The 27,965-nt window shown below is 45.3% G+C and overlaps 2 protein-coding genes across 2 annotated transcripts in view; one reads left to right on the forward strand and one right to left on the reverse strand.

The window, feature by feature from the left end:
* Nucleotides 1-27,965, forward strand: part of LOC310699149 (histone H2B 5-like) — a 960,349-nt gene that overhangs the window by 277,412 nt on the left and 654,972 nt on the right. The window lies entirely within an intron of this gene.
* SLC48A1 (solute carrier family 48 member 1) lies at nucleotides 465-27,321 on the reverse strand. Its single transcript, XM_083490674.1, has 3 exons — nucleotides 27,050-27,321; nucleotides 5,092-5,259; nucleotides 465-3,694 (listed from the first exon to the last, which is right to left on the reverse strand). The coding sequence occupies exons 1-3, from the start codon at nucleotides 27,186-27,188 to the stop codon at nucleotides 3,558-3,560; spliced, it is 444 nt and encodes a 147-aa protein (XP_083346800.1). The 5' UTR covers nucleotides 27,189-27,321; the 3' UTR covers nucleotides 465-3,557.

Raw genomic sequence — 27,965 nt, forward strand, 5'->3', positions numbered from 1 at the left:
CTAACTAATGTGGGCTTGCAGCTAACCATGGAGAGAAACCAGACCAGCCTGCCCCAACCCTGTGCCCTCCAGCTGGCTGTAGGGCATCAGGTTGAGGACAGCAGAACTAAAGGACTGGAAGCCCTCCACACACACACACACACCCTTGTTGTCATATCTGAGATTCTAAGCTCTTCAAAGGCTGTTTGAAGTTGTTCTGCTCCAATAAGAAAAAGGAATTTGTGTGAATTTACTGGTGCCATGAGTTCCCTGCAGCCAAATCCACTGACGGATTCAGACAGGTAACCAAGACCATGTGTGTACTAGACCAGTTCTTACCAGGGGGGCAAAAACACACACTTCCTTGGCTCAGGCGCTCCCCAGCCACAGGGGTTTCTCCCTCCCTCTGCCTCTCTCTCTGTCTCACACCCACACCCACCCACACCCCTCTTGGCTTCCTTCTGCAAGAAAAACAGTCAGACACCTTGTACTGTTTCCCCCCTTTATTTATAACAAAAGTGGCATGTGGACAGTCTTCTCCCAGGCAAGCCGTTTGTGCACTGACTCCCCAATATTGCACGCGCACACAGAGGGGAGAACAAAACACACGCTGGTAAAAGTTATTCCCAAGGGCTGAAGCAGGGAAACAGAAAGCAGCCTATGAATTGTACTGCAAAAGCAGGGCAACGTCACAAGGTCCCATCCCCTAATGAGCCGGGGGGCAAAGTTTCCATGGAGAGCAAAGGATAGAAGGTAGGGATGGCCAACCTCAAGCCCTCCAGATACTGTTGGACTCCAGCTCCCATCATGCCTGGCCAGTGCCCATGCTGGCTACAGCTGATGTGAGCTGGAGTCCAGCACCTGGAGAGCACCCTGTTGCCTGCCTACCCCTGCATGCACTACAGATGGACCACTGACTTCCCCTGCTGGTGTGGCAGATTATTTTTCACCAGTGGCCAAGTCCTCTCTAGCTAGTCACCCGCTCTCTCATTATCCCTGCTTGCCCCTCATTCCATTAAATGGGCCACGAGGCAACAGGATTTGCCCTTTTGCTTCTCCTGCATTTGCAAATAGAGAACAATAGGCAGCCACCAATTTTCTTCTGTGCTTCTCAAAGTTTCTTGTTTTCAGGAGGGGACAATCAGTGGACATTAGCACGTGCTCCACATGGGGCTGCCATTGGAGATGGTTCAGAAACGTAAAGCTGCAAAGAATGCCGCTCACCAGCTCCTGGTTGTGGGCAGGAAGTTGGAGCATCACACTTTGACCAATTCAAATTGATGGGGATGAGTTTGAAAGTCCTAAATGGTTTGGGTCCGAGTTACCTTTACAAATAGCTGTGCCTGCATTAACCTGCCAATCTCTTAAGATCTACTTCTGAGGCCGTTGAGATGCCCATTTTAAAAACAGTGAAGCTGTTACAAAGTGCAGGAGGCCGCATGAAGAACCAGAATTCACTGAAAGGTGGGAGGAGTTGCTACACCTGTCTTCCTTGGGTCTCCAGGCATGTCACATGGGAACTGCTTAGCATTCTTTCACAGGCCCAGATTTAGATCTGCAATAAGCTCACATTCAGTGTGTGAACAACTCCTGCTTCTCCAAAGGGGACACTTGGTTCTCATCAAGTTGCTTCCAGGCAAACTGAGAAACAAGGGCCAGCCACCACTTAAATACCTGGGGAGCATCCAGTGTGCAGGGTCCACACACTCAGAGTATAAGGATGTAAAAAGTTTGTAAAGAGTGGATCCATCCCTTAGTCACATTGTCAAGTTTAAGGTTATGTTAAGAAATTCGGGCAGTGCGTCCATCAGCCCTAGTTTGGATGAGACCAGACACAAGCTGATGGTTGCAGCTCTCTGTTTGAGAAGAGATGGGAAGCACTCAGCAAGCCCTCTGTGCCCAACGGAAAGATCAGCACTGCAAAGGGGAAAGGTGTGAGCCGGTGGGTGGAGAAGAGAAATGGCGCCACAGAATCTGGTACTAGCAAACGGTTCTGGGTTAAGAGCGCAGTGAAACTCTCACAGGTGTTCAGATGCAACGATTCAGATCCAAGTGATGCAGAGAGATTCCGAGAACCCATTCTTTCTTACAAGATCACACCCATTGCATAGAGCCAGCTCTGCTCCCGCCCGGGCTTGATCTTAAAAGGCTAAGTGTTACAATAATAAAATGCAGATGTGATGCTATTTAATGCAGCCACCAGTGGCTATCTTGGAATTCCTTAGTCAAAGTCCATTTTGAGTTGATGGGGGGGAGGGTTTCAGGGGGCCCCCAGTTACCGCTAGACTCCAACTCCCATAATTCCTGACCCCATACTGGTTGGGGGCTGTTGGGAGCTGAGTCCAAGAGCTTTTGGGGCGAAGGGGCACAGGGGTACCCCAGCCACCCCCAATCCTCAGGCATGAAACCTCCTCTTCCACTGACCCACTCACCCCCACGTGCAAGAACCAAGCGGCTAATTACATATTTTGGTCCAAACATATATGTGAGACACAGATGACACACTCAGAACTGACTGGAGCATTAGAGTCTAAATAAATGCTTTGTTTCTGCTTTATAATGTAATAGTTTTAGACAATGGATACAAGGAAGACATTAGCAGCTGACCCTTAAAAGGGGGGCTGGGCTGTGGGGTTTGAAGGGTGTTTTATGTCCCTTCCAAATTCCATAGGGCTAACCCTCAACAGCAGGGACAGTGTCAGCACAGGCACATAGCTTCACCTGAACCAGGTATGGGGAACTCGTCGTCCACCCGTTGTTGCTGGACTGCAACTCCCAGCATCCCTGCCCACTGGCCATGCTGGCTGAGGCAGTTGGGAGTTGGAGCCCAACAGCAGCTGAAGCACCACAGCTTCCCCATCCCTGGTCTAAATCTCACTCTGAAACATCAAACCCAACAATTTAAAAGGAGCCAGGAGAAGAACTGGGGCAGGGGGACTATTTGGGGCACAAAACTCCCCACGTTCTTCCTGCCTCAAAAGCCATGAGCGACGGCAAGACGACAACGGGGTCAGGGCTTCTGTTCAAAATAGTTTCCTCTTAAAATGGATTTGTGCCTTGCGCTTATGAAAATACATCTCTCTGTGAAAGGAGTCCCTTGCTTTCTTCACCTCCTTGGGCCTTCACCACACACCCGGCAGGCAGCAACAAGACAACGGCTATGGGTGGCGATGGTGGCTCTGCCTGTTTCTTCAGCCTTCATGTTGTTCCCCACTGCTCCAAAGTACAAGAGGGAAATGTATTGGGCCCAGGAGGACTTGGACCAGAACCTTGGGTCTTGCTGTGGACCCTGAGCCATCCCTCCAAGCTGGAACAAAATGCTGGTGAAAGTTAAAAACACACACATACGCACGAGACTGAGGGAGCAAGCCAGAGCAACAGGTAAATGGAATAAGGGAGAGCGCCTATGGAAGCCAGCAGAGGGAGGGAAAGCAGAGGTGGACGCAGGCTCCTGCTCTCGGCCTCCTAGGGGTCGTCCTCCTTGCCAGCACCTTCCTGCCAGGGTCTGTCCAGAGGGGGGCCTCCCCTCCTTCCACGTGCCTCCTCTCCTTGCTGGAGTTTAAAAGTCTGGGTCTTTATTAGAAGTCACTGAGAATGCTGATGTCTGCAAACTCATTCCTGTACCGATGAGAGTACAAGCTGAGGAGGAAGGCCCACTTCCAGGAGATGAAGCTCCAGACACAGGACAGGTAGTAGCTCTTTGGGTCTTTCAGGGCTAAACAGAAGAACAAGCACCATTAATAATGTTAAACAAAAGAGAGAGAGAGAACAGAGCCTCCCTAGCTCATTACTGAAAACTCCACTGGATGAGTTGCCACAACCAAAGGAAGCCAGTGGAATAAATGCCTCCTATGGGAATCGCCAGGCAGGATGGACTTCAGCAGGGATGGGGAACCTGAGACCCTCCTGGTGATGCTTGGCTCCTGCTCCTTTCAGCTCCGGCCAGCATGGACAATAGTCAGGGGTGGTGGGAGTTGCAGTAGCAGGAGGGTGTGCAGGATCCCTTTCCCTGCATTTTGGAAGGCAGACACCTGAAGCTTCAGAAGCAAAAGCAAAGCTCCCCTCGGCTCTAAGTGGAACCTAAAGTGGATCCCCCTTCAAGGCAGCTTCCCTAACAAATTCCCCTCCCCAGTACACATGGAAACACTAAGTAATGCGAATGGGAATATATGACCTTCTCTTATGCTCAGTTGGACTCCTGCTAGTCCATCTCTCCCAGTATTGTCTATTTGTAACAGTAGCATCCATGTAAATCAGGCTGGTCGAATGCGCAGCCCAAGGGCCACATGTGGCATTTTCTGGCGGCCCTCAGCATGCCGCCTTCCGAAAGTTGGGCAGGTGAGACGCTGGGCTTTGGGAAGGAGGCACAAGGCTCTGACAGGGTCCTAGAGTCTTACCTCCACCTTCCCAAAGCCCAGTTAGTGCTTTCTCAGCTTTGGAAATGAGGGAGGGAGGGCTCTAGGACCCTGCCAGAGCCTCGTGCCTCCTTCCCAAAGCCCAGAGCCTCATTTATCCACCTTTGGGAAGGCAGCATGGGGGTGCATGTCCAATTTTGGCCTTGCTCTCCCCACCTCCACAACCAGGCAGTGTGTGGCCTGTGGGTTCAAAATCCTCTTGCAGCCCACTTGGTATAAAAAGTTGGGCCATCCTTCTGTAAATTCTTAGCCACAGAGACAGTTTGGAGCCCTGCTCCCTAAGATTCTTCTGGCTGGAAATACCCAGCACAGAACCTGAGACATTCTGCATACAAAGCAGCAGCTGTGGCTCATCCCTCTATCTTTTGCACATGCCGATTTGCCCTAGACCAAGCCAGTCTACTGACCCATCGAGCTCAGTGCAGCTTGCTCTTTCCAACAGCGAGTCGCCAAAGCCTCAGGCAAAAGGTCCATTCCACCCCCACTGCTGCTGGGTGATCCTTTCAACTGGAGATGCCAGGGACTGAACTGAGGACCTTCTGTGAGCAAAGCAAGCGTTCTGCCGCTGAGGATTATGGATTGCAGAATACAGCATTTTCGGGGAGCAAAATTTTGATTTTGCTTGTTTTGTTTTTGGAGCCACACACAACCTACTCAGCTCTTGCTATAGCCGAACAGCAAATGCCCCCCAACTTACACTGATGCTGTGAGATGGCCAAGGCCAGGAATGTGCAGAAGCCCACCAGAGAGATGATGCCAAAGAGAACGCCGACAAAGAGGAAGAACCTCAAGCCTTTCAGCCACGTCCTCCAGTAATCCTGCACGTACATCACATGTGTGATCAGGGTCCAGAGAGCCAGCACCCCTGGGGGAGCAAAGAAGGGGAAGAATCAAGAGCAATGGCAACACCAACTGCAGGGCAGATCATCCATCTCCACACAGGTCTTAGGCCAGGAGTGGGGAGACTGTGGCTGCTGCTGGACTCCACATCCCATCAGCCCTTGACCATTGGCTGTGCTGAGGATGATGGGAGTTGGAGTCAAGAAACAGCTGGAGGGCACTACACTGCCATTAAACAAAACAGAAAAGTCTGAGCAGGAAAAAATATTTTTCAAAAACCCACCAAACACCTATTGTGGTTGTATTCCACAATAGGTAGTAGTAATAATAACAACAATAATTTTATTATTTCCCTAGCCACTCTGGGCGGCTTACAGCACATATAAAAACATAGTAAAACGTGAAACATTAAAAACCTCCCGGTGCAGGGCTGCCTTCAGATGTCTTCTAAAAGTTGTGTAATTCTTCATCTCCTTGACATCTGATGGGACGACGTTCCACAGGGTGGATGCAACTACTGAGAAGGCCCTCTGCCTGGTTCCCTGTAGCTTCACTTTTTGCACTGAGGGAACCAGCAGAAGACCTTCAGAGGAGGACCTCAGTGTCCAGGCTGAACGATGGGGGTGGAGATGCTCCTTCAGTTATATTGAGCTGAGGCTGTTTAGGGCTTTACAAGTCAGCACCAACACTTAATTGCGTTTGGAAACATAATGGGAGCCAGTGAAGATCCTTTAGGTGTTATATGGTGCCGGCAGTCACTCCCAGTCACCAGTCTAGCTGCCATATTCTGAATTAGTGCACACCTTTAGATCTCACCACTTCAAATAAAATCAGGGAGCGGACACAGTGGAAGGAATGCCCTCCTGTGGTGAAAAACAGCGCTGCAGACAGCCATCAGCACTGGGCGGGGGGGGGGAGCTGAGTGCAACATCTGCAGCTGTTTCAGGGATGTACTGAGGGATCAAACACAGGTTTGAAGACAAACCTATGTAAAAGTGCCTGAGCTTTGAGAAGTAGCAAGGAGGTGATCCCTGTTCCTAGAACCAGGTGTTTTTATCTTTACAAGAGGGGAAATTGAGGGTGGTGGTGCCAGGATCCACTTTCACCAGTTCAGCCAGCCAAAAGAGGTTACTCTGTCTGAAGGGCTTGTATTATGTGCACTGATGTGATTTTGGCATTGCATCTCTGGTGTTCAGACCAGGTGTCTTCAGACCAGGGCAGGAGAACCTTTGGCCCTCCAGGTAATGTTGGACTCCACCTCCATCAGCCCCTGCTGGCATGGCCAAAAGATGAAGGCAGCTGCAGTCCAGCAACATCTGGAGAGACAGGGATCCCCCCAGCCCTGGCATAATTGTTATACCCACCCCAAGCGGGAAGTCTAGCGTGGAATGTGCCCCTGGAGATGCTGCTGGACTCCAAATCCCATCAGTCCTGCCCAGTGGCTGTGATGGCAACTGTAGTCCAAAGCCTCGCGCACCCGGCAGGAGGTCCCACCGGGTGCGCGAGGCTTGGGGCGGCAGCCTGTGCTTCTAGGTGCGCGCAAGCAGTCCGCTAGCCTTGGGAGAGCCGCGCGGCTCTCCCAGGGCTAGCGGACTGCTTGCGCGCACGCAGAAGCTTGGGGCGCGCTGAGCTCGGCACGCCCCAAGCTTCTGGTGTAGTGCAGGGGTCCGCTAGCCCTGGGAGAGCCCCGCGGCTCTCCCAAGGCTAGCGGACTGCTTGTGCGCACCTAGAAGCTTGGGGCGCGCTGAGCTCCGCACGCCCCAAGCTCCTGGTGTAGCGCAGCGCACCTGGGGGGGAAATGAATTTTTTTCCCTTTATTTCCCCCCCAAAAAACTAGGTGCGTCTTATGGGCCGGTGCGTCTTATGGGGCGAAAAATACGGTAAAGTGCTCACATTTGTAATCACTGGGCGTTTTCTTTGCAAATTGTTTGCCAATGGGGATTTCTTGGGTGTATTTCCTGACTCCTCCTCTTCTAAATATCTCATCTTTGTCCAATACTCCGGTGGTTCTAGAGTTATCATTCTGTTGTGGCCATTGGATCTATTATCAATCTCTGCCTCCGGTTCTTTAATCTCTTTCAATGTCTGGCTCATAAGATCAAGCCTCTTGATAACTGTTTGTTGCTCTTCCTGAGGGAGATTCCTAAAGGAGCTGAGCTGAGAAAATCCTCTTCCAAAGGATTTACAGAGTGCTCAGATTCCTGAAGATGATTGTCTAGAGGAATTGGCTGTTCCTTTTGGCTCACCTGGTTATTTTGATGTTGGGCATGATCCTGCGAATTCAACTCAGGCATGTGTTTCCTCCCCACCTGTCAAGTTTTTTTGTGATGTCATTACTTCTATTGGGGATCCAGGCTTTGGTTTTGTGAGCCCCTCTGAAGCACCAGTCCTCATCTTACATAAGGGTGCAACAATAGAATTACAAAATACCCGGGCTGGAAACACTACTCTGCTTGACAATCTGAATTTCAGCTTGTGAATCAGTGAGGGCAGTCTAGTGGGGAGGAAAGTTAGCATAATTTTTTGGCTTTGATTTGTGGTACTCAAGAGTTCAGTCCTAACGAGGTCGATCTCTGTAAGTCCAATGCCAAGTAAGTCTGATAGATGTCGTTTGGAACGCTGGGCACCTTTCCAGCTAGGAGTTTGATCTGGCCTTCCACAAATTGTCATGCAGATCTTTTTTGGTTGGAAGATTAAATAGGAAGAGTTTGTTTTAAGAGCCTCTGCACGTTCTATGTTGAGCTTAGGGGTCTGCTCTTGCTGTCGCCAATTTCCAGTGGTACTATGGTGTTCTGTTGATGCCTGCTTGTTATTAACTGATAAACTGTGAACCTCTTTGGATAATTGGGTTATTTGAGAGGCAATACCTCTAATTTGCTGGAAGATATGCTCAACCGTTCTTGCAATTAGAGTTAATTGGGTGCTCTCCCTACTTGTTATTCCTTCCTCTCTGAGGAGCACAGGATCAACTTGCCCCATTGTTGGATCCAGTTCCACGCTCTCACCTTGAATACTCTCCCCACACTCACAATCATCTTCAAGAGGAGAAAACCGTTTTTTTGTTGGAACTGTAAAAGCAGATTTGTTTAAAAAGTCCTCTATTTTAGATTGTTTGGGAACCGGTGAGAGAGCTACATCCTCTGGGTCCCTGTGGCGTTTACTAGCAGGCATAGCGTCACCGTGGGGAGTAAACAAGGAGAGGTTTCCCCAACCAAAAAAGAGAGAAAAAAGAAAGTGCTCAGTTTGTTCAATTTAAGAGCCTCTCTGTGTGGAGACTGCCAGGAGTTTCAGGAACAAATATATTATGAACAACAGTGGAAAGCATTGGGAGATGCAGCACTTCAAAAGGACTCACGGAAATTTTGGCATCTGGTTGCCCAAGGCACAAATGGGCTGGGCTACTCGTTAGAAGCATCTGTCCAAGGAAAGGATTGGGTGACATATTCTACAGAAATATATGGCCCCTGTCCTGACCCACCCCCACAAGTTTACTATACTCAGTTATCAGAACTGCCAGAATGGCCAGACGTCACGCCCAATAAGATTAAGAGGCTAATCGCAAGCCAACTAGCTAATAAAGCTCCAGGAGAAGACATGATCCCAATGGAGATCTATAAGATAAGACCTGATTTCTGATCACCCATTTTTGCAAAATTGTTTTCATACATTAACAGCTCAGGTTGTATACCTGAAGGGTGGAAGTTGAGTATAATTGCCCCAATATATAAAAAGGGCGATAAGAAAAACCCTGCCAATTATAGACCCATTAGTTTGTTAGATGTAGCCTCCAAACTATATGCCAGGCTCCTTCTTGGGAGACTAGAAGAATGGGCAGATACAAATAAGGTGATATCTGAAGTCCAGGCAGGTTTCCAAAGAGGGAAATCCACATTGGACCAGTGCTTTGTGCTGAACTTTCTGCTATGTAAATACATCCATAATTTGAAGCAAAAATTATATGTTGCTTTTATCGATCTAAAGTCAGACACGCATTGTGGCAAAAATTGGAAAAGACAAATATAGACCTCCGTCTATTATTTCTCATCAAAACATTATATACTGATACACCAATACAAGTAAAGGTGGATCTGGCTGGCCATCTCAAAACTAGAATTAAGACCATTACTGGAGTCAAACAAGGATGCATTTTGGCACCTTTCCTGTTCAATTTTTATATTAATGACCTGGTTAAAGAACTGGAGGGCCTACAGTTTGCCCCTGTCACAATTCTCAACCAAAACCTCTCAGTTTTAATGTATGCTGATGACCCAGTACTTGTATCTAGAACCCAGGTGGGCCTGAGACGGCTGCTTGCAAAATTAAGTTCATATTGAATGAGGAATGCTTTATCTATAAACTATGATAAGGCGCAGGTCATTGTATTTGGGAAGCATTCTAAAAAGCATGTTTGGCACCTGGATGAACACATCATAAACCAAGTAAATACGTTTAAATATCTGGGATTGATTTATTCAGAAACGGCATCTTGGAATACACAGCTATCCAATATTAAATTGCAAGCCTTCAAATCAGCAAAAGCCATTCTGAAATTTGCTGCCTGTAAAGGTGGAAATCTGGTCAACCCAGCTCTATCTGTGTATAAAGCAAAAACAATGGCCCAGATTTTATATGGTGCAGAGGTTTGGGGTACCTCAAAGGTCTCCGGTCTGGAACCCCCACAGAATTATTTTGTAAGAGTTCTTTTAGGTTTACCCAAAGACGTGCAATCTGCCATGGTCAGGTTGGAAACTTGCATGTTGAGCATAGAGAGCCAAATAGATAAAAGAATTCTCTGTTACTGGTTTAGAGTTCAACAGATGGACAACACTAGGCTACCAAAAAAAATGCCTGACTGAGCTCTCAAATGGATTACCCTTTAAAAACTGGGTACATCATGCTGCCCAACTGATGGGCAAATATGACCTCTCAGTGACTGAGATTAAAGAACTCCCCTTATATTCACAGAAAAATATTTTTAAACGAACCATAAGGGCAGTGGCAACTAAAAACGATCTAAACTCTATGTGCACATCTACATGCGCCCCATTGTATTTTGAACTTAGAGAGGTCAATGAACACATATCTTATTTTAACGAACTGACTTTTGCACAGCTTCGAAAAGCTTTTACAGAGCTACGACTAAATACAATAAGCTCTGCTTATAGAGATGGGAGACACAGAGGCATACCAAAAAACGAACGTGTTTGCATTAGGGGATGTTCTGAAGTAGAGGACCTTATGCATTATATCTTGCACTGTCCGTTATGTAATGATGCAAGAAAAAGATTTTTGGTACCTATAATGACAGGGTCCCCTGGCCAGAACCCCCTTGATATGATGTTATATCTCCTTGCAGACACAGATAAGTATGGGACCTGGTGGGTAGCACTTTTTGCAACTGCTGCTAGGAAAATTAGAGCAAATTATATAGCCAAGGTAGCCATTAACTGTAAAGGAGATGAATTTATTTGATCCTATTAAAGGGAGATGGGAAAGGTTTCTCTCAATATTTTATTCTGTTGCTCTCAAATATTATCTACACATAAGTAAATTCCTGCACTCTGCTAGGATGGTTAAAACAGCCCAAAATTGCAGTTGCTTGCAAAAGTCTAAAACAGACAGGTCAGGAGGTCGTTTTCTGCCTAACCAGCTATTTGAAACTGCTGATATTAGCTACAGGTCAGAAGGTCGCTTCCTGCCCAGCCAGAAACTGCTGTTAACCGAAAAACCACTAGCAAGATGTTTCCTGCTTTACTTCTGCTTTTATGAAATGCAAGAATAAGAAGAGATACGAAAGGAAAGCTTAGCTAGCAAAAGAAGACACGTGTACAAGGAGGTGGGAGGGAGTGCTTGGCTTAGCAGAAAGACAGGAATGTCTAGCAAGCAATAAAATTGTGTTTAGCAAGCAATATTTGCTAGCCGATTGGGGAAGTCTGCGGGTATAAGAAAGTCTGCTGAAATGTCTTGCTTTACAGCCAGTATATTTTTAGGAATTATCCAGCAGGCTGTCTCTGAGTACAGACCTTGACTCTGTGCTCAGATCTCAATAAACTCTTTTTCTCCAAAGAAGATTTTGCTTTCCTGGTACTTTTGTTCCCTCCGAGGTCCAGGGGATGGCGTGGCTAATGGATCCCTAGATAAATAAGGCTTCACTATCTATCTACCTCAGGCTATGCGCTATCTTTGTCACCAAACTCTGAGTATAAATTGCACACTGTATTAATTGATATTGTTTTTAACATTAGTGACCATGTGATGATTTTAGCTTATGAATTTTATTATTTAATGTTTTTATTTGTACATTGGGGTATTTTTATAGCTTTGTTTAGAGTATGTAATGTTTTAATAATATAAATGTTTTAAGTCTTTTTTTACCAATTCAGTATATTTTCTTTTAATTGTCAAATAATTCTGTGTACATTGCGGCAGCCTTTGGCTATGTGCAATAAAACTGACTGAGACTGAGACACAAAACCCACATATATTAAGTAAAATAGAAACATCACCACCCGACCCCACCCCCACTCATCTTTCCCCCTCCACCTCTTTCCCCCTATTCTTCCTAATGTCTCAACAAATGAAACCGATTTGTAAAAAAAAAAAAAGTTACCTGGGGAAAAAAATGAGAGAGAGATTGCACACACCTTTGTAAATCAAGAAAATCTTTTTTTACAAAAACACATTAAAAATAATATTTTCAATATTGCTGACAAACCAAAAAAAGAAAAAAGAAACAATCTTCTGGTCTACATTTAAAATAATATGGATGTTTTTTAAAAAAATGCAGGGTCATTCCAGAGTCCGCTTCTCTCAGCAGGAAGTGTGTGCGGTCAGAGGGACTTCCGGTCGGTGCCAGCGCTTAATGGCGGTCCTAGCTCCGAGCTCCGGAGAAGGACTGCTTCGCAAGTTCGGGTCTTACCCGCTACGGCAAGCGGGGGACCCCTAAAATCCCAGGCGCTGAAGCCTGAGAACAAGGAGACTCGGTGGGCACCTTTGCGCCCCCCGGTACCGTGAAAGAGCCTTTTTAAAGGCTACGGATCGACATCGGGAGTGAGCGCGGTGCTGAGAGTCGCTACCCAGCCTGCGAAGTGAAGCCGCGTCGCCATAAGCGGAGAGCGCCGATTCCTTCCTGAAAAGAAAATTTGGACTGATTCCCCGTGAGTAAGAGCTGAAAAATAACCGGGACTCTTTGAATTTTAAAAATTGGGCTAAAAACGGGGGAGATTTAAACAAAGGAAGTCTGCCTCCCCCCGACTGCATGAAAGCGAAAGCAACGGAGCTCTAAACCTGCATCCGTTTAAACCCGCTCTTTGATCAGCTAAACCGGACATTTAAACCTTTGATCTCCCCTCTAGCAAGCAGGGCAGAGGGGAGGTGAATCTGACCAATAACTGCATGATTTATTTGGGGGAAAAAACCTCTGCTGTCTCATCTATTTGAAAGTACGAAACGGTCTGCCTTTTCAGTACACTGAACGGACTTTTTCCTGTGAAGCGATACTTTGATACAAAGTTTCCACAGTGCCTGACTACTGTATATTATAAGAAGAAACAGTATAAATTGGGCAACTGTGGCAATTTGAAGTTACAAGCATTTAGCAACATTGACTTTGACTGTGTTAACTTCCTTTTTTCTTACTTCTTGGACTGTCTCCTTTGTTTTTGTATTTGGAAATTTTGCTCTATGGCCATTTTGATTTGCTCCCTCTAGAGGATAAAGTAAAGCTCGGCACGGCTTAAGACAGTGGAATTTTCCAAGGGAGAATAAATCCCGTGGGAATTGACCTTGACATGAGTGGCCCACAAGAAGAGATAGTCACAAGAGCCAAGATCAAGCAACAACAACAACAACAACAGTTGCAGCTGCAACAGGCAAAGAAAAGAGGCTCAATCTCAGGCGCAACAGCCGGATCAGCAGGAACAACAGGTCAAGACAAAGGAGCAGCCGTTTCTATGGAAGCTGTGACAGAGGCCCTGCTCAAGATAAACCAAACTCTGGAGTCTTTGACAAAACAGACTTCAGAGAACACACAAAAATTAACAGAAATATCAGCAAGATTAAACCAGAATACAGAATCTATAAATAAATTGGTAGAGGAAAACGCCACCACGCGCCAAATTGCCGAAGAGGCCAAAGCCACTGCTGGAGAGACACAGGAGAAATTAGAGCCACTTGCCAAGAAGGTCTATGAGCATGATGCAACTTTGGCCTTGTGGGAGTTACAGAGGAAAGAGAGAAACTTAAAATTAAGACTGATTCCGGAGAATGAAAGAGACAGCCTTGTGGAATATTTGACACGGGAGTTTGCGGATTGCTGGGACCTTGAGGAAGACGAATTCAAAATTACGACTGCCTTTAGACTGGGGAAAAAGCAAGACAGAAAGACACCGAGAGATTGTCTGATTACACTCAGATCCAAGGAGGAAAGAGACAAAATACTAGGATTACACTTTGAAAAGGCCTTGCAAATTGGAAATTCAGCTGTACAGATCTTTAAAGACATCCCAAAATACATTTTGGATTTAAGAAACTTCTACAAGGACTTGGTTCTCTTGCTAAAGAAGAATTCTATTCGTTTCAGGTGGGAGTTCCCACAAGGACTGTCATTCGACTACAAGGCAAAGAAAGTGAAAATAAAGACAATTCAAGATAAAGACAAATTTTTGGCAAGATACCAGGAGGACTTACAGAAGGGGACTGTGGACGCACTTGCAGAACAGAGGAGAGCACTGGATATCCTGAATCTCTCGTTTGGACAAAAACCACCACCATCAGAAGAAGAGCAACAACTTGGAGCTGTTGGAGGAGCCTTAGGAAAATAACAAGATGGCTCTGCAATTCCTTAGTTGGAATTGTAATGGGCTCAATGGGCCTTTGAAGAGAAGACAAGTATTTCATATATTGAATAGAGAGCAATTGGACTTGATATGCTTACAAGAAACTCACATAACCAGAGCCCACAGGAGATTACTTTCAAACAAAAGGCTAGGACAAGAATTTATTTCATCAGACAAAGTTAAGAAGAGAGGAGTTGTAATATATGTGAAGGAGAAATGGGCTCCAAAAATGATATTTAAAGATGAACAAGGGAGATATCTGGCTGTGGAGATACAAGTACAAGGAGAAAAATTCTTAGTTGTTGGAATTTATGCACCAAATGAAGGCAAATCCGACTTCTTTAAGAGACTTCATGAAACTTTGATGGACTATCTGGATTACAATATGATAATTATGGGAGACATGAATGGCGTGGTCTCCACCAATATGGATAAGGCACAAAGACTTACAGTCACCAAAGAAGGGAGACTCCCTAAGACTTTTTTCGAAATGACTGAAAACATGGACTTGATAGATATTTGGAGAACAAGGAATCCTCTGGAGAGAGAGGGAACCTTTTTCTCCCAAGCAATGATGACCTGGACCAGAATCGATCAAATCTGGGTTACTAGTGGAATGGCTCCAAAGATTAAGAAAGTGGAAATCTGCCCAAAAACTTGCTCCGACCATAACGCCGTGAAGATGGAGATGAAACTCACAACAACTGGTCAATTTAGATGGAGAATGAATGACACCCTCTTTCGAGATAAGGAGATTCTCACGAAGGCCCAAAAGACCCTAAAAGACTATTTTGAAATAAATTTGAGGACCGACGTGGAGAAAAGAGTGATCTGGGACGCAAGTAAAGCGGTGATGAGAGGATTTTTGATTCAACAAAACTCAATAAAGAGGAAAAAACAAAATGAGAAAAAAGAGAAGATTTTGGAAATGATAAAGGAAGGAGAGAGGAAATTAAGAACAAAACCAAAGTCTCAGGACATTTTAAGAGAGATCAAATTATATCAAACACAATATATGGAATTGATGAACCAAGAGATTGAATGGAAGATAAGGCAAATGAAGCAAAAGACTTTTGAATCAGCAAATAAATAAAGAACATATCCAAACCCAATGAAATCAGAAATTGCTTTTTAAGTTATTTTAAAAAACTCTACACCCAAGGCCCGCAAAATGAAGAAGATATAGACAAATTCCTCGGAAAATATGGACTACAAAACATCTCTCATCAAAGTAAGATAGATTTGAACCAGAGAATCTCAGAACAAGAGGTAGAGGCTGCCATTCAGAATATGCAACTGGGCAAATCTCCGGGACCAGATGGACTGACTTCCAGATACTACAAATCGCTGAAGGAATGGTTGACTCAACCACTAAGAGAAGTTTGTAATGAGATCCTTGAGGGAAAAAAGGCTCCTGAATCGTGGAAAGAGGCATATATTTCACTCATACCAAAGTCAGAGACTGAAAAGACCCAACTTAAGAACTACCGCCCAATATCTCTGCTTAATGTGGATTACAAAATTTTTGCAGACATTTTGGCAAAAAGGTTCAAAAGAGTCCTGATGGAGAAGATTCATAAAGACCAAGCAGGCTTTCTCCCTAAAAGACATCTAGCAGACAATGTAAGGAATGTAATAGATATTTTGGAAAAGCTAGAGGTGAATATAAACACTAAAGCAGTATTGATCTTTGTGGATGCGGAGAAAGCCTTTGACAATATTTCTTGGAGTTTTATGAGGAAGAATCTTCATGGGATGGGGGTAGGTCAGGGTTTTGAGAATGGTATGGCTGCAATATATTCTGAACAAAAAGCCAAACTGATTGTAAACAATGTTGTGACTGAGGAACTTAAGATAGAAAAAGGAACACGACAGGGGTGCCCGATTTCCCCATTACTTTTTATTTCAGTTCTGGAGGTGTTGCTGAATATGATAAGAAATGACCAGCAGGTCAAAGGTGTGCAGGTCGGAGCTAAACATTATAAGTTAAGAGCGTTCGCAGATGACCTAGTATTGACTTTGCAAGAGCCAAACACTAGTACGAAAAAGGTTTTAGAAATAATACAACAGTTTGGCCAGGTAGCTGGATTTAAGTTGAACAAGCAAAAAACCAAAGTTTTAGGGAAAAACCTAACAGATATGGAAAAGGAGAAATTTCAAGAGGAAACAGGTTTGACTGTGGTCAAGAAGGTCAAATACCTAGGGGTTTACTTAACATCTAAGAATCAGAATTTGTATAAGGACAACTATGAAAAATGTTGGTCAGAAATTAAAAAAGATTTAGAAATATGGTCAAATTTGAAACTGTCAATGTTAGGCCGAATTGCAGTAATTAAAATGAATGTATTGCCTAGAATGTTATTTTTGTTTCAGACCTTGCAGATTATTGATAAGATGGAATGTTTTAAGAGGTGGCACAAAGATATCTCGAAATTTGTCTGGCAGGGCAAAAAGCCCCGAATTAAATTTAAAATATTGACAGATGTTAAAGAAAGAGGGGGTTTTGCCCTGCCGGACCTAAAATTGTACTATGAGGCAGCAGCTTTTTGCTGGCTCAAAGAATGGATGCTCCTCGAGAACACGGACATCTTGGATCTGGAAGGTTTCAATAACGCTTTTGGTTGGCATGCATATCTTTGGTATGATAAAGTCAACAGTGCCTTTAAAAATCACATTGTCAGAAAAGCATTGTTTAATGTTTGGATAAGATATAAAGATCTATTGGAAAACAAAACCCCTAGATGGGTGTCACCAGTGGAGGCTAAAGCAGTGAAGAAACTCAATATGGAGGTCGGATGGCCGAAGTATTGGGAAATTTTAGAACGGGATGGAGATAAGTTCAAACTACAAAGTCAGGAGAAATTGAAGCATAAAGTAGAAAATTGGTTCCAATATCGCCAAATAATGGAATTTTTTAAACAGGACAGGAAAGTCGGTTTCCAGGTGGAAAAATCAAAATTAGAAACCGAACTGTTAGAACCCAATACTAAGAATTTATCTAGAATGTATAACTTGTTGTTGAAATGGAACACACAGGATGAAACAGTTAAATCGGCTATGATTAAGTGGGCTCAGGATGTTGGACATAACATTATGTCAGCTGACTGGGAATGGTTATGGAACACCGGTATAAAATTTACGGCATGTAATGCCTTAAAGGAAAACATTATGAAAATGGTATACAGGTGGTACATGACCCCAGTCAAGCTGGCAAAAATCTATCATTTGCCCGATAACAAATGTTGGAAATGTAAAGAGACTGAAGGTACCTTTTATCACCTTTGGTGGACATGCCCGAAGATTAAGGCCTTCTGGGAAATGATCTATAATGAAATGAAAAAGGTACTTAAATGTACCTTTCCTAAAAAACCAGAGGCCTTTCTCTTGGGCATTGTCGGCCAATTGGTGACAAAGAAAGATAGAGCTTTTTTCATGTATGCCACAACTGCAGCAAGAATACTCATCGCAAAGTATTGGAAGACACAAGATTTACCCACTTTGGAAGAATGGCAGATGAAAGTGATGGACTATATGACACTGGCCGAGATGACAGGCAGAATCCGTGACCAACGAAAAGAGACGGTGGAAGAAGAATGGAGAAAATTCAAAAGCTATCTTAAGGACTACTATAAACTTAATGAATGCTAAAATGCCGTGGTTTCCAGAAACAAAGGGGTACAGGGATATAAGGTCAGATTATAAAAGAGGACTAAGATGATAGAGATTGGAAAGTAACAATTGGGAGTTGCTAGTTGAACCATGGACATTGGGATGCAGAGAGGGGGGGTATGGGGAAGTCCAAGAAAAGAGGTTTATGAAAATATGTTTGAAACTATACGTGTATGTTTGTCATTTTTAGTGTTTGTCTGTTTTTCTTAAAAATGTTGTAAAACCAATAAAAATTTTATAAAAAAAAAAAGTGTGTGCGGTCAGAGGCTCCCCCTCACGTGTCAGAAACTGATTCAGGGGACACCTGACGCTGCACTTTGCAAAGGAATCTTTGGAAGGGAAGTCTTCAGAGTGACTTGGCAGAAAATGCTGGGCAAAACAACTCTGCACAGCAGCCTCCAAAACTGAATTTAATTGCATTAAAATTGAACTAGGCACAAGGTTGAAGGCATTGCTAGTAACAGCATTAAAGACCTTCCCAGTTCTCCAACACTCAGATAAACAGGGTTTAGATTGGGGTTTAGGGTCTTTGTTATCTAAGCCGTCCTATCACCCCACTGGGGCAGAGTGGTGGCAACCCTTCCCCTGCAAAACATCTGGAGTGTACAAATGCCTCCTCTGTGTCTTCCTGCTACCTGACCCCTGGGGACAACAAGCAATTGTGAGAAGGCTGTTCAGCTGAGCATGATCTATTTGGTCCAGATCCAGGACAAACAAACCCTTGGCAGGCTCAACTGGGCAGATCCACAATACAGCTGTTTTGAACTTTTTTGTGTGTTTTTTTGGTCTTTTTCTGAATGCTGGAATAAGATAAGTGACATCAGCAACTGCCTGGCTGGAAAGGAGGAGGAAGACATTCCAGGGAGGAATCATTCTGCAACCCAGCACTTCCTCCTATCCCTAAAGACAGTGATCCTTTTGGCCCACACCCATGCAGCCTTGCACCCGGACTCATTTCTTGGTAAAGTCTCAGCTTGCATTCCTGAAACGGAACAAGAAACGCTTGCGATCATTGCTCAAGACAGAAGCAGCCTCGCCTCCTTCACATTTTCATGCACCCTGCCAAAAACAACCTTCAAGATCATGCCTCCTGATAAATCTTTGCCCCTTTGGAGACACCCCCAATTTGAGCAGCAACACTCCAGCAATAGCCTAATTTGAGCCCCAGGGCTCCTGCAATGCCCCCAATTCTCACCATGTGTGTCACCAAAGCAGCCAGCTGGATTAACAGCTTTGACTGTGTGAAGGCACCCTTTGGCACAGCGGTGGCCAAGAAGTGAGCCTGAAGGCAAAACTGAAAGGAGATTTCACACAGAACCTTCACCAATGTGGCATCAGGTTTGACGAGTAAGTCCTGGGAGTGATGAGATGCACGCAGTCTAACGCTGAAGCGCCACCCGGGAAGCCTCTTCTCCCACCCACACAGGGAGCATTTCTTTGCAGGGAATTTTACATAGGAGCATATAAAGCAACCTTCTGCTGGAGGCTGTTGGCAATTGGAGTCCAACTGCATCTACAGATTCCCCATTCAGTCTACACTTACTGCTAACAACTCTCCAAGGCCTCATTCCAGGTATTCCACAATGCCTAACCTTTCTACAGTTGCACATGCTTGTTATACATTTAGGTGCCAAGTAGACAATATTTTCTGGTTTTACAGAATGCTGCCATCTACCTAAACAGGGTAGGGCTGTTGGGCTCCAAATCTCCTCTGTCCCAGCCAGCCTGACGTGTCGTCGGGGTGACTGGGTGACCTTGGGTTAGTTGCCATCTCTTAGCCTAACCTACCTCACAGAGTTGTTGTGAGAATGAAGTAGAGAAGAGGAGAACCATGTACACCTTCAGTTCCTTGGAAAACAAAGGTGGCACATAAATGTAATAATTAATAAAAACATCTGGAAGGCCACAGGATGCTCATCCCTGACCCAAACCCTTGAATAACAGGAACCATCTTGCTACAAAACAAGCAGTGCTCAGAGAACAGGTCAGCTTGAAAAGAGTGTGCCCTGTACAGGATGCAACCCCCCCCCCCCCACTTTTGCACAGCACACACCATTGTTTGCTTCTCCCGTCTTTCACATCCACATTGAACTTTTTATCCACTTGTCTGGCAACGTCTCCCTTTGGAGAAGATCTTAATCCAAAGCCTTGCTTTATCCAATCGACTGAACTACCTGCCTGACTTAAAAATAGCAAAAAAGCTTCTTAAGAATGAATGTCATCGTCCTGCAGGTTCATTCCAAGAATCAGGAGAGCGGCTTCCGCCTTCCAGAGCTCCACTCCCCAATTCAGTGGGGCACTTCCTTGAGATCTGAGGGGAGCTCCCATCGCATAAAGCAGGCATGAGGAAACTGTGGAGGAGGAGACTGGACTCCTAATCCCTGGCCATTATGGAGCTATTCACACCACGTAGGTCTCAAAGCAGTGTACAATAATAAAAAAAACCCACATACAATATACATCATTTAAAACCTCAAGAATATAAAACCCCACAAACTAAAACAAAATGTAAAACATTTGAGGTGCATTCAGGGTGCGAAGACCTCCTGAAATAAGAGTTTTGATCAGAGTCTGAAACTGGGTGGGGGCAGCACTTAGTTAGGTAGGATAATGTAAGTCAGCGCACTTTGATAATACATCAGGTCAAGAGGAGGCATCTTAGTTCTCATGGTCTTGCACTGCTTCAGGCTGCAGGAAAGGGCTCTGATGCTCCTTTACAAAATGCACTCCTACCCAAAAGTCCTTTTCTATGTGGAAGGAATTTGCTTTCTATGGATCAGCATTCAGTCATGTGAGCTGTCATTGGCTGTCTGAAGGAGCACAGCTCATGGATTTCTCCCCTCAACCACTTACTTAGTTGATTAAAAGCAACTAAACTGCTTAATATTCTAAAATTGCTGAGCAGAAGGAAAAACAAAGTGCAACTGTTTCATTAAAACAAGCTTCAACATATCTGTAAACTACTGCAAAACTGAGCTGTAGAGAACACATATGAACAAAATAAGAACCTGCTGGATCAGGCCAACCCTGTTCTCACCGTTGCCAAGCTGTGGGAAACCAGCAAGCAGGATCTGAGCACAAGAGGCCTCTTCCCTCCTGTGGTTTCCAGCAGCTGGGATTCAGAAGCCTTGCTGCCTCCAACTGTGGAGGCAGAGAGCAAAGAGGTTTATTACAGCACAACCTTATTATGAGGCATCCTGTCTTTGCTGACTCTGGGAATGGATAATATTGAAAAAGGCAGATATAATAGATTTGGAAGGACATGACAACAGATTTGGATGGCATGCATACTTACGGTATGAGAAAGCTAAGGTGCATAAAGGTTTTCAGAATCATCTAATAAGAAAATCAATCTTTCTGGTATGGGAAAAAGCAAAAACCACCTTGGTGGCTTTCCCTTTTAGAAGTAATATCTTTGGAAAAAACAAATATGAGAATTAATTGGCTGACATATAGGGAGCTGGTGAAACTAAAAGATTATGATGAGATAAGGGATTTAATAATGGACTGGTTACAGTTTCACCAATTAAATGATATATTTAAGATAGATAAAAAGAAAGGTTTTAGTTGTAAATTATCAAGATTTCAAAAAGATTTGTTAGAAAATAATGTTAAATCATTATGTAAAATGTATAGCTTGGTTTTTAGACCGGCCCACAAAAGATGAACAGGTCAAGTCAGCAAAGTATTTGGGACATACTATTCAGATGGCAGATTGGGAAAGGTTATGGAAATCAGATTTGAAATTTACGGCATGTTGTACACTGAAAGAAAATTATATGAAAATGATGTACCGGTGGTATTTGACTCCTACTAAGTTAGCAAAAATGTATAGGACAAGTTCAAATATATGCTGGAAATGTAAAGAAAAACAAGGTACCTTTTATTATATGTGGTGGACTTGTCAGGTAATAAAAGCATTCTGGGAGATGATATATAATGAAATAAAAAAATGCTTAAAATAACTTTTGTTAAGAAAGCAGAAGCCTTTTTATCAGGAATTACAGATACTAACATATCAAAGGAGCAGAAAATACTCTTTATATACGGAACAACGGCCACCCAGATGTTATTATCCCAGAACTGAAAAGAAGACAAAGTCCCTACCAGAGAAGAATGGGAAACCAAGCTGATGGCTTATGCCGAGATGGCAAAGCTGACTGGAAAACTCAGAAATCAAGAGGATAAAAACTTCATAAAAGAATGGGGGGAAATTGTAAGTTATTTAGAAGACCACTGTAAGCAGATGGAAACAAGAGCAAGATTTTGACTCACTTGTAGTGTAAAAATTATTATGGACAATATGGTTTGATACGGATGAATATGCAGTTGTAATGTTAAAAATGAGACCCCCATGGAGGAGATGGGGGGAAGTCTTGAGATTTGGAGAATCTCTTTATATAGATATGTTTTTACTAGTTTGTGTTCATTTATAGTTTATATTTGTAAAACCAATAAAAACGATTTCATTAAAAAACTCCAAACCAAAACATGTTTTAACTGGCATGCCTCTGCACTGCCAAACCAAGCCAAGCTCTGATACAGGGTCTAAGATTCCCCGTCTGGGCATAGCTCCCAGCTAAGGCACTCCACAGCCCAGAGGTTCAGCAGGAAGCTTTCACTTACAGCTCACAGCGTCTTAAGACAGAAGACTGCAACCTTGCAAAATTTACTTCCAACTGTCAGAATGCTAGACATGGCAGATGGGGAAAAGCTCATTAATGGGTGGGTTCTCCTGCATTCTCTATGGATTTTGCAAAGTCACATTCATGTCATACATTTAAAGCATGGTGATACCACCTTCCCCTCCCAAAAGAGTCTGGGAGCTGTGGTTTTTAAAGGGTGCTGTGAGTTGTTAGGAGAGCCCAGCTGCCCTCTCAGAACTACGATTTCCAGAGTAACTTACCAAACAATCCCTCTTCACAGGGAGCGCTGGAAAGCACAGTGGTGTCAGTGGCATCATTGTGCTTTAAATGTATGTTGTGAACGTGGCCATAGTCACATTGCCCACAGACGTGCGCAGTCCTGTGGGATCCCCATCACCAGTGAGGGCCAGAACACCCAGCCAGAATGAAGGCATAAACTCCAGGATGGTGTCTAGATTTGCTTCTGGCCTTCTGCCTTCAAAAATCAAGCCTATACCTACCTGCATGCTGAGGTCCAAAAGTAGAGCAGGGGTGGGTGCTATTGGCCGGCAACGCCATCATCCCTGACCACTGCTGATCAGGGCTGGTGTTCTAACAATATTTGGAGGGCCACGGGTTCTCGGCTCAGAACACAACACATGCTAATAGCTCGTAAGGATTAGTGGCAATATATAAGTAGCCGTTTATATATGACAAATGGTGGAGCTCATGCTTTGCATGCAGGTCTCCAACCTCAGTCTCAGGGTCAAAATAGATTTGAAGGATCTGGGGACTGGAAAAGGCAACAGGCCAATACCCTAAAGATTTGCTGCCACTAACAGTAGACAGTACAGTACAGTACCTTGGTTTACAACTATAATCCGTTCCGGAAGTCCGGTTGTAAACCAAAACAGGTTGTAACCCAAGGCACACTTTCACCAATGGGGCCTCCCAAAAGAAATTGGTTGTAATAAAAATAAAAATGGGTTGTAATCCAAAAAAAAGGGACACACAATTCCGGGTTTGATGTGGTTGTAATCCAAAGTTGTTGCAAACCAAGGTACCACTGTACTGCAGAAGATGGAACAGAGGTCTGACTCTGTATATACAGTCCTTCAATGGCTGCGCACATTTCTCTCTGGTCAGGGACAGAGGGTGGCACTTGGGGGGAACTGTCGTCATGCCACTCCTTGGTGTGTGGAGTGCCGCAGAGTGCGATACTCTCCCCGATGCTTTTAACATCTTTATGCACCCCCTCGCCCAGCTTGTCTAGAGTTTGGGGTTGGGCTGCCATCAGTATGCTGATGACACCCAACTCTATCTGTTGATGGATGGCCACCCTGACTCGGCCCCAGACACACTGATCAGATGTTTGGAAGCTGTGGCTGGATGGTTACGTGGGAGCCAGTTGAAGTTAAATCCTTCGAAGACAGAGGTCCTTTGGCTGGGTTGAGACGATATGGGATGGGGGGGCAACTCCCATCTCTTGCGGGGGTGCAGTTAATGTCAGCGCCATCCGTTAAGAGTTTGGGTGTAATCTTCGACACTTCCCTTTCCATGGAGGCGCAGATTGCAGCTATAACAAAGGCGGCATTTTTTCATCTCCAACAAGCTAAGCAGTTGGCTCCTTACCTCTCTCGCCCTGACCTAGCCACTGTGATCCATGCGACGGTCACCTCCAGACTGGATTATTGTAACTCACTCTACGTGGGGCTGCCCTTGAGACTGACCCAGAAACTCCAGCAGGTGCAGAATGCAGCAGCGAGACTCCTTACGGGGTCCTCGCCATGGGATCACATACACCCGGTGCTATACCAGCTGCACTGGCTCCCGGTGGAGTACAGGGTCAGGTTAAAGGTGCTGGTTTTAACCTATAAAGCCCTATACGGCCTAGGACCCTCGTACCTATGGGACCGCCTCTCCTGGTATGTCCCACGGAGGACCTTACGGTCTTCAAACAAAAACATCTTGGAGGTCCCGGGCCACAGGGAAGTTAAGAGTGGCCTCAACCAGAGTCAGGGCTTTTTCAGCTGTGGCCCTGATCTGGTGGAACGCTCTGTCACAAGAGATTACGGCCCTGAGGAACTTGACATCTTTCCACAGGGGCTGCAAGACAGAGTTGTTCCACCAGTCCTTTGGCCAAAGCACAGTCTGACCCCCTCCTTTGGTAATCCTCATAGAACTCTAGCCCAGTGGTTGCCATTAATTTGACTCTGAATTGATTTTAGAATGAATTGATTTTAGAATGTATTTCAATTAATTGATTGTGATTTTATGTGAACTGTGTTATTTTTACTGTTGTTAGTTGCTCTGAGCCCGGCTTCAGCTGGGGAGGGCGGGATATAAATAAAAAAATATTATTATTATATAGGAGCTTCATATGTACTTAATAAAGAATGAATATGGGGGGGGGAGAGAAATGAATATGGCTGGCTAAATTCCTCAATCCTTTTAAATGTGTGGGTGGGAGGGGTCGTGTGTGTGTGTGTGTGTGTGTGTGTGTGTGTGTGTGTGTGGTGTTTTTATCTTGTATTTTTATGCTGTGAACCCCCCTGAGATCTCTGGATGAAGGGTGGTGTACAAACTGGATAAATAAATAAAATGTAATTAAACGGCAGCTGCCTTTCCCCAAATAAACAAAGTCATCAATCCTTCAGAGACGACTGTCAAGTTTTTTCTATTACAATGCAATTTGTTTTACCGTGCTTCTCATTTAACTTAATATCCATCCTAACAGGGTAATAATGATCAGATACTGAAAAACATTTCTAGGCTCCAAAGGCAGCACCTGAGTCATCCCCATCCCTTCCAGGACTGGTTATTCTGGTTCCCATTTTAGAGACAGGAAAGCCAAGGCCAAGGGATTAGTGTCACCAATGTCACAAAGTCAGAGAAGCTGGGATTTGAACTTGTGCTCCTTCAAGTCCCAAATCTCTTTGGTTTAAACCAGTTCATCATCAATGCTTTCAGAACCATGTTCAGAAATTCACTGGGGGTAAATAAAGAAAGAAAATGAATATGATTCTCATGAAGGTGATAATGAGAGGGTGACAGTTGCCCTGACAACTACTACAGAAGTACAAAAAGAAAGTAGCCAAAATCCCATCACGACATGCTGTACCCTGACATGACCTGACAATTATATGAGACACACAGTTTTCTCCATGCTGCCTGCCTACAAGAGACGATTGTGATGCTGGACAAAGGGGAAGAATGTATTCAAAAAGGCATCAGGAAAATACATGGATTGCAAACCACAAACAGGCTGCATGCAACTGCATTTCTACATGCAGGGCGAAGAAGTCATGCTTAGAGTGGCCAAGTGCTGAAATTCCTTTCTTTTAAGCCCTGTCTTAAAACTGCTACTTGGTAGTACAAAGCTGATAACAATTTAATGCCGAAACCAAGCTATTTTTAAACATCAGCATATCCATATTTTTGTAGAAGGTTGGATCCTAAATATTAGGTGCCCTGGTGGCTCTTTAAAGCCTAACAGCCAGTGAGATGCAGCAGTCTGAGTGTCAAACCAGAACCTGGTGTACTAGGGTTCAAATCCCCATTCTGCCCAAGATCTTGGGCCAGCCAGCATCTCTCAACCAGACCGACCTCACAGGGTTGTTGCAAGGACAAAATGGGGAGAGGGAGACTCACACACAGCACCTATAACTTCTTGGAAGAAAGATGCAATACATAGTGGTACCTCGGGTTAAGCACTTAATTCGTTCCGGAGGTCCGTTCTTAATCTGAAACTGTTCTTAACCTTAAGCACCACTTTAGCTAATAGGGCCTCCTGCTGCCGCCACGCGATTTCTGTTCTCACCCTGAAGCAAAGTTCTTAACCTGAGGTACTATTTCTGGGTTAGCGGAGTCTGTAACCTGAAGCGTATGTAACCCGAGGTACCACTGTAAATGCAGTAATAAACAAAATAATTGTCTCCCCCTCCCCGCACACAAATTACCATACTGCCTTTAGTCTGAAGTATATGTTAGAGTGCTGTTAATGGTTACAGGGATAGGCTAGGAGCTCTTTGGGCATCAATGGGCCAGTTGCTATCTCTTAGCCTACGTCCCAGGGTTGCAAAGAATTAACATGTCACTCTGAACTGTTGGGGTAAGGTGGATAAATCTAACTAAGGACCGTAATATCCCAAGAACCGCCTCTCTCCATATTAATAGCATCCGAGTCCCTTCTTCAGATGATGATAATAATACTAATAACACCACCGCCAACTACAATTTAAAAAACCACAGATTAGCTACAACTTGTCACATTTATACTCACAACAAGGGCAACTGGTAAGTATTACAACTAGAAAAAGCACTTAAAAGAATTCAAGTGGCCTTTGGCACCCGGGGAAAGAACTGCAGGGACACTAGGTTGTTGTTTTTAAGGCTCTCCGGTTGGGGCAGCGAGGCGGAAATAAATCCAGTGTGGATTGTCCCGCGAGGCCAGTTTGCAAATAACCCTCCTCTGGCTGCTCAGAAAGTGGAGGTGGCCGAGAGTCCCCCAGGCGCCCTTCAAGTTGTGGCCCCGCCGCGCAAAAGCGAAGCAAGAGGCAGCGGGTTGCAAACGCAGCCCCGGCGAGCAGGGGAGGGCGCGGGAGAGAGGGGCCCCCGGAGGGACCCTTCCCCAGGCGGGCTTCCCCTGCGGGCCCGAGGCTGCGCGGCCGCGCGCGGGTCTTACCGGAGAGCCCTCCGGCGGCGGCGGTGTAAGGCTGCCGCAGGCTGGGCGCCAGGTTCCACACCAGGAAGACCGACAGCCCCGACACGCTCCCGGCCGCCGAGTAGGCCAGGCGGATGCCCAGCTTCCGCGTCACCGCCATCGCCCCGCCAGCCGAGCCAGCCGCGCCAGGGACCCAGCGAGCGAGAGCGCCGGCGCCCGTCCGAGGCCGCCTGCCTGCCTGCCGCTGCCGCCCCGGCTCCGCCTCCCTCCCTCGCCTCCCCGCCGGAGACGCCCCCTTCGGCAGCGGCGCCCAGCGGCCGGGGGGAGGCTCGGCTTGGCGGCCAGGCGCGCCGCGAACTTGCCCGGAGTCCGGGGCGGGCGGGCGCCCAGCGAAAGGCAGCGGGGCTTGGGAGGGGGACTCTGCTTCCTTGGAGGTTTTGAGCAGAGGCTGGAGGCTCAACTGTCGTGGACGCCTTAGCTGAGATTCCAGCATTGCCGGGGGTTGGACTGGATGACCCTCGGGGTCCCCTCCAACTCGACAATTCTGTGATTCTAGAGTGACAGGCTCAAGGTGAACCAGACCAGAGTGTGAATTGGAACCCAGATCTCTCCTCTTGAATGCTTAGCAATCGTAGGTGGTGGTGGTTGTCTTTTTCAATTCCGCCCTGTATCAAATCAAAACTTTATTGCGGTCCAAAGACCCACCAAACAATTTCAAAACTACCTAGTTTTTTAATTTAAAGTTGTTACTTTTAATCCCCTCATTTCTGCTAAAGAATGGACTGAAGGCCAGTTTACAGATTCAATGAAAAAAAGAAACAAAATCAAGGGGTCGCCTTCGAACTACAAAATTAAAGACAAAAACCAACATCAGATAAGAGGCAGTGTGAGAAGCGTCTACTGCGCCCCCCCCGTCCCCCACATATGTATCCATGCT

Source organism: Podarcis liolepis (assembly GCF_965112155.1).
Source record: "Podarcis liolepis genome assembly, chromosome: 2".
In the NCBI taxonomy this organism is placed as follows: domain Eukaryota; kingdom Metazoa; phylum Chordata; class Lepidosauria; order Squamata; family Lacertidae; genus Podarcis; species Podarcis liolepis.

What these genes read in the sequence shown, in the direction of transcription:
- SLC48A1 (XM_083490674.1), bottom strand. Translation starts at nt 27,188, where the DNA reads ATGGCGGTGACGCGGAAGCTGGGCATCCGCCTGGCCTACTCGGCGGCC. An exon ending in CGCCGCCGGAGGGCTCTCCG is followed by an intron (nt 5,260 to 27,049) that starts GTAAGACCCGCG and finishes TTGCTCCCCCAG; the next exon opens with GGGTGCTGGCTCTCTGGACC. An exon ending in GGCCATCTCACAGCATCAGT is followed by an intron (nt 3,695 to 5,091) that starts GTAAGTTGGGGG and finishes TCTTCTGTTTAG; the next exon opens with CCCTGAAAGACCCAAAGAGC.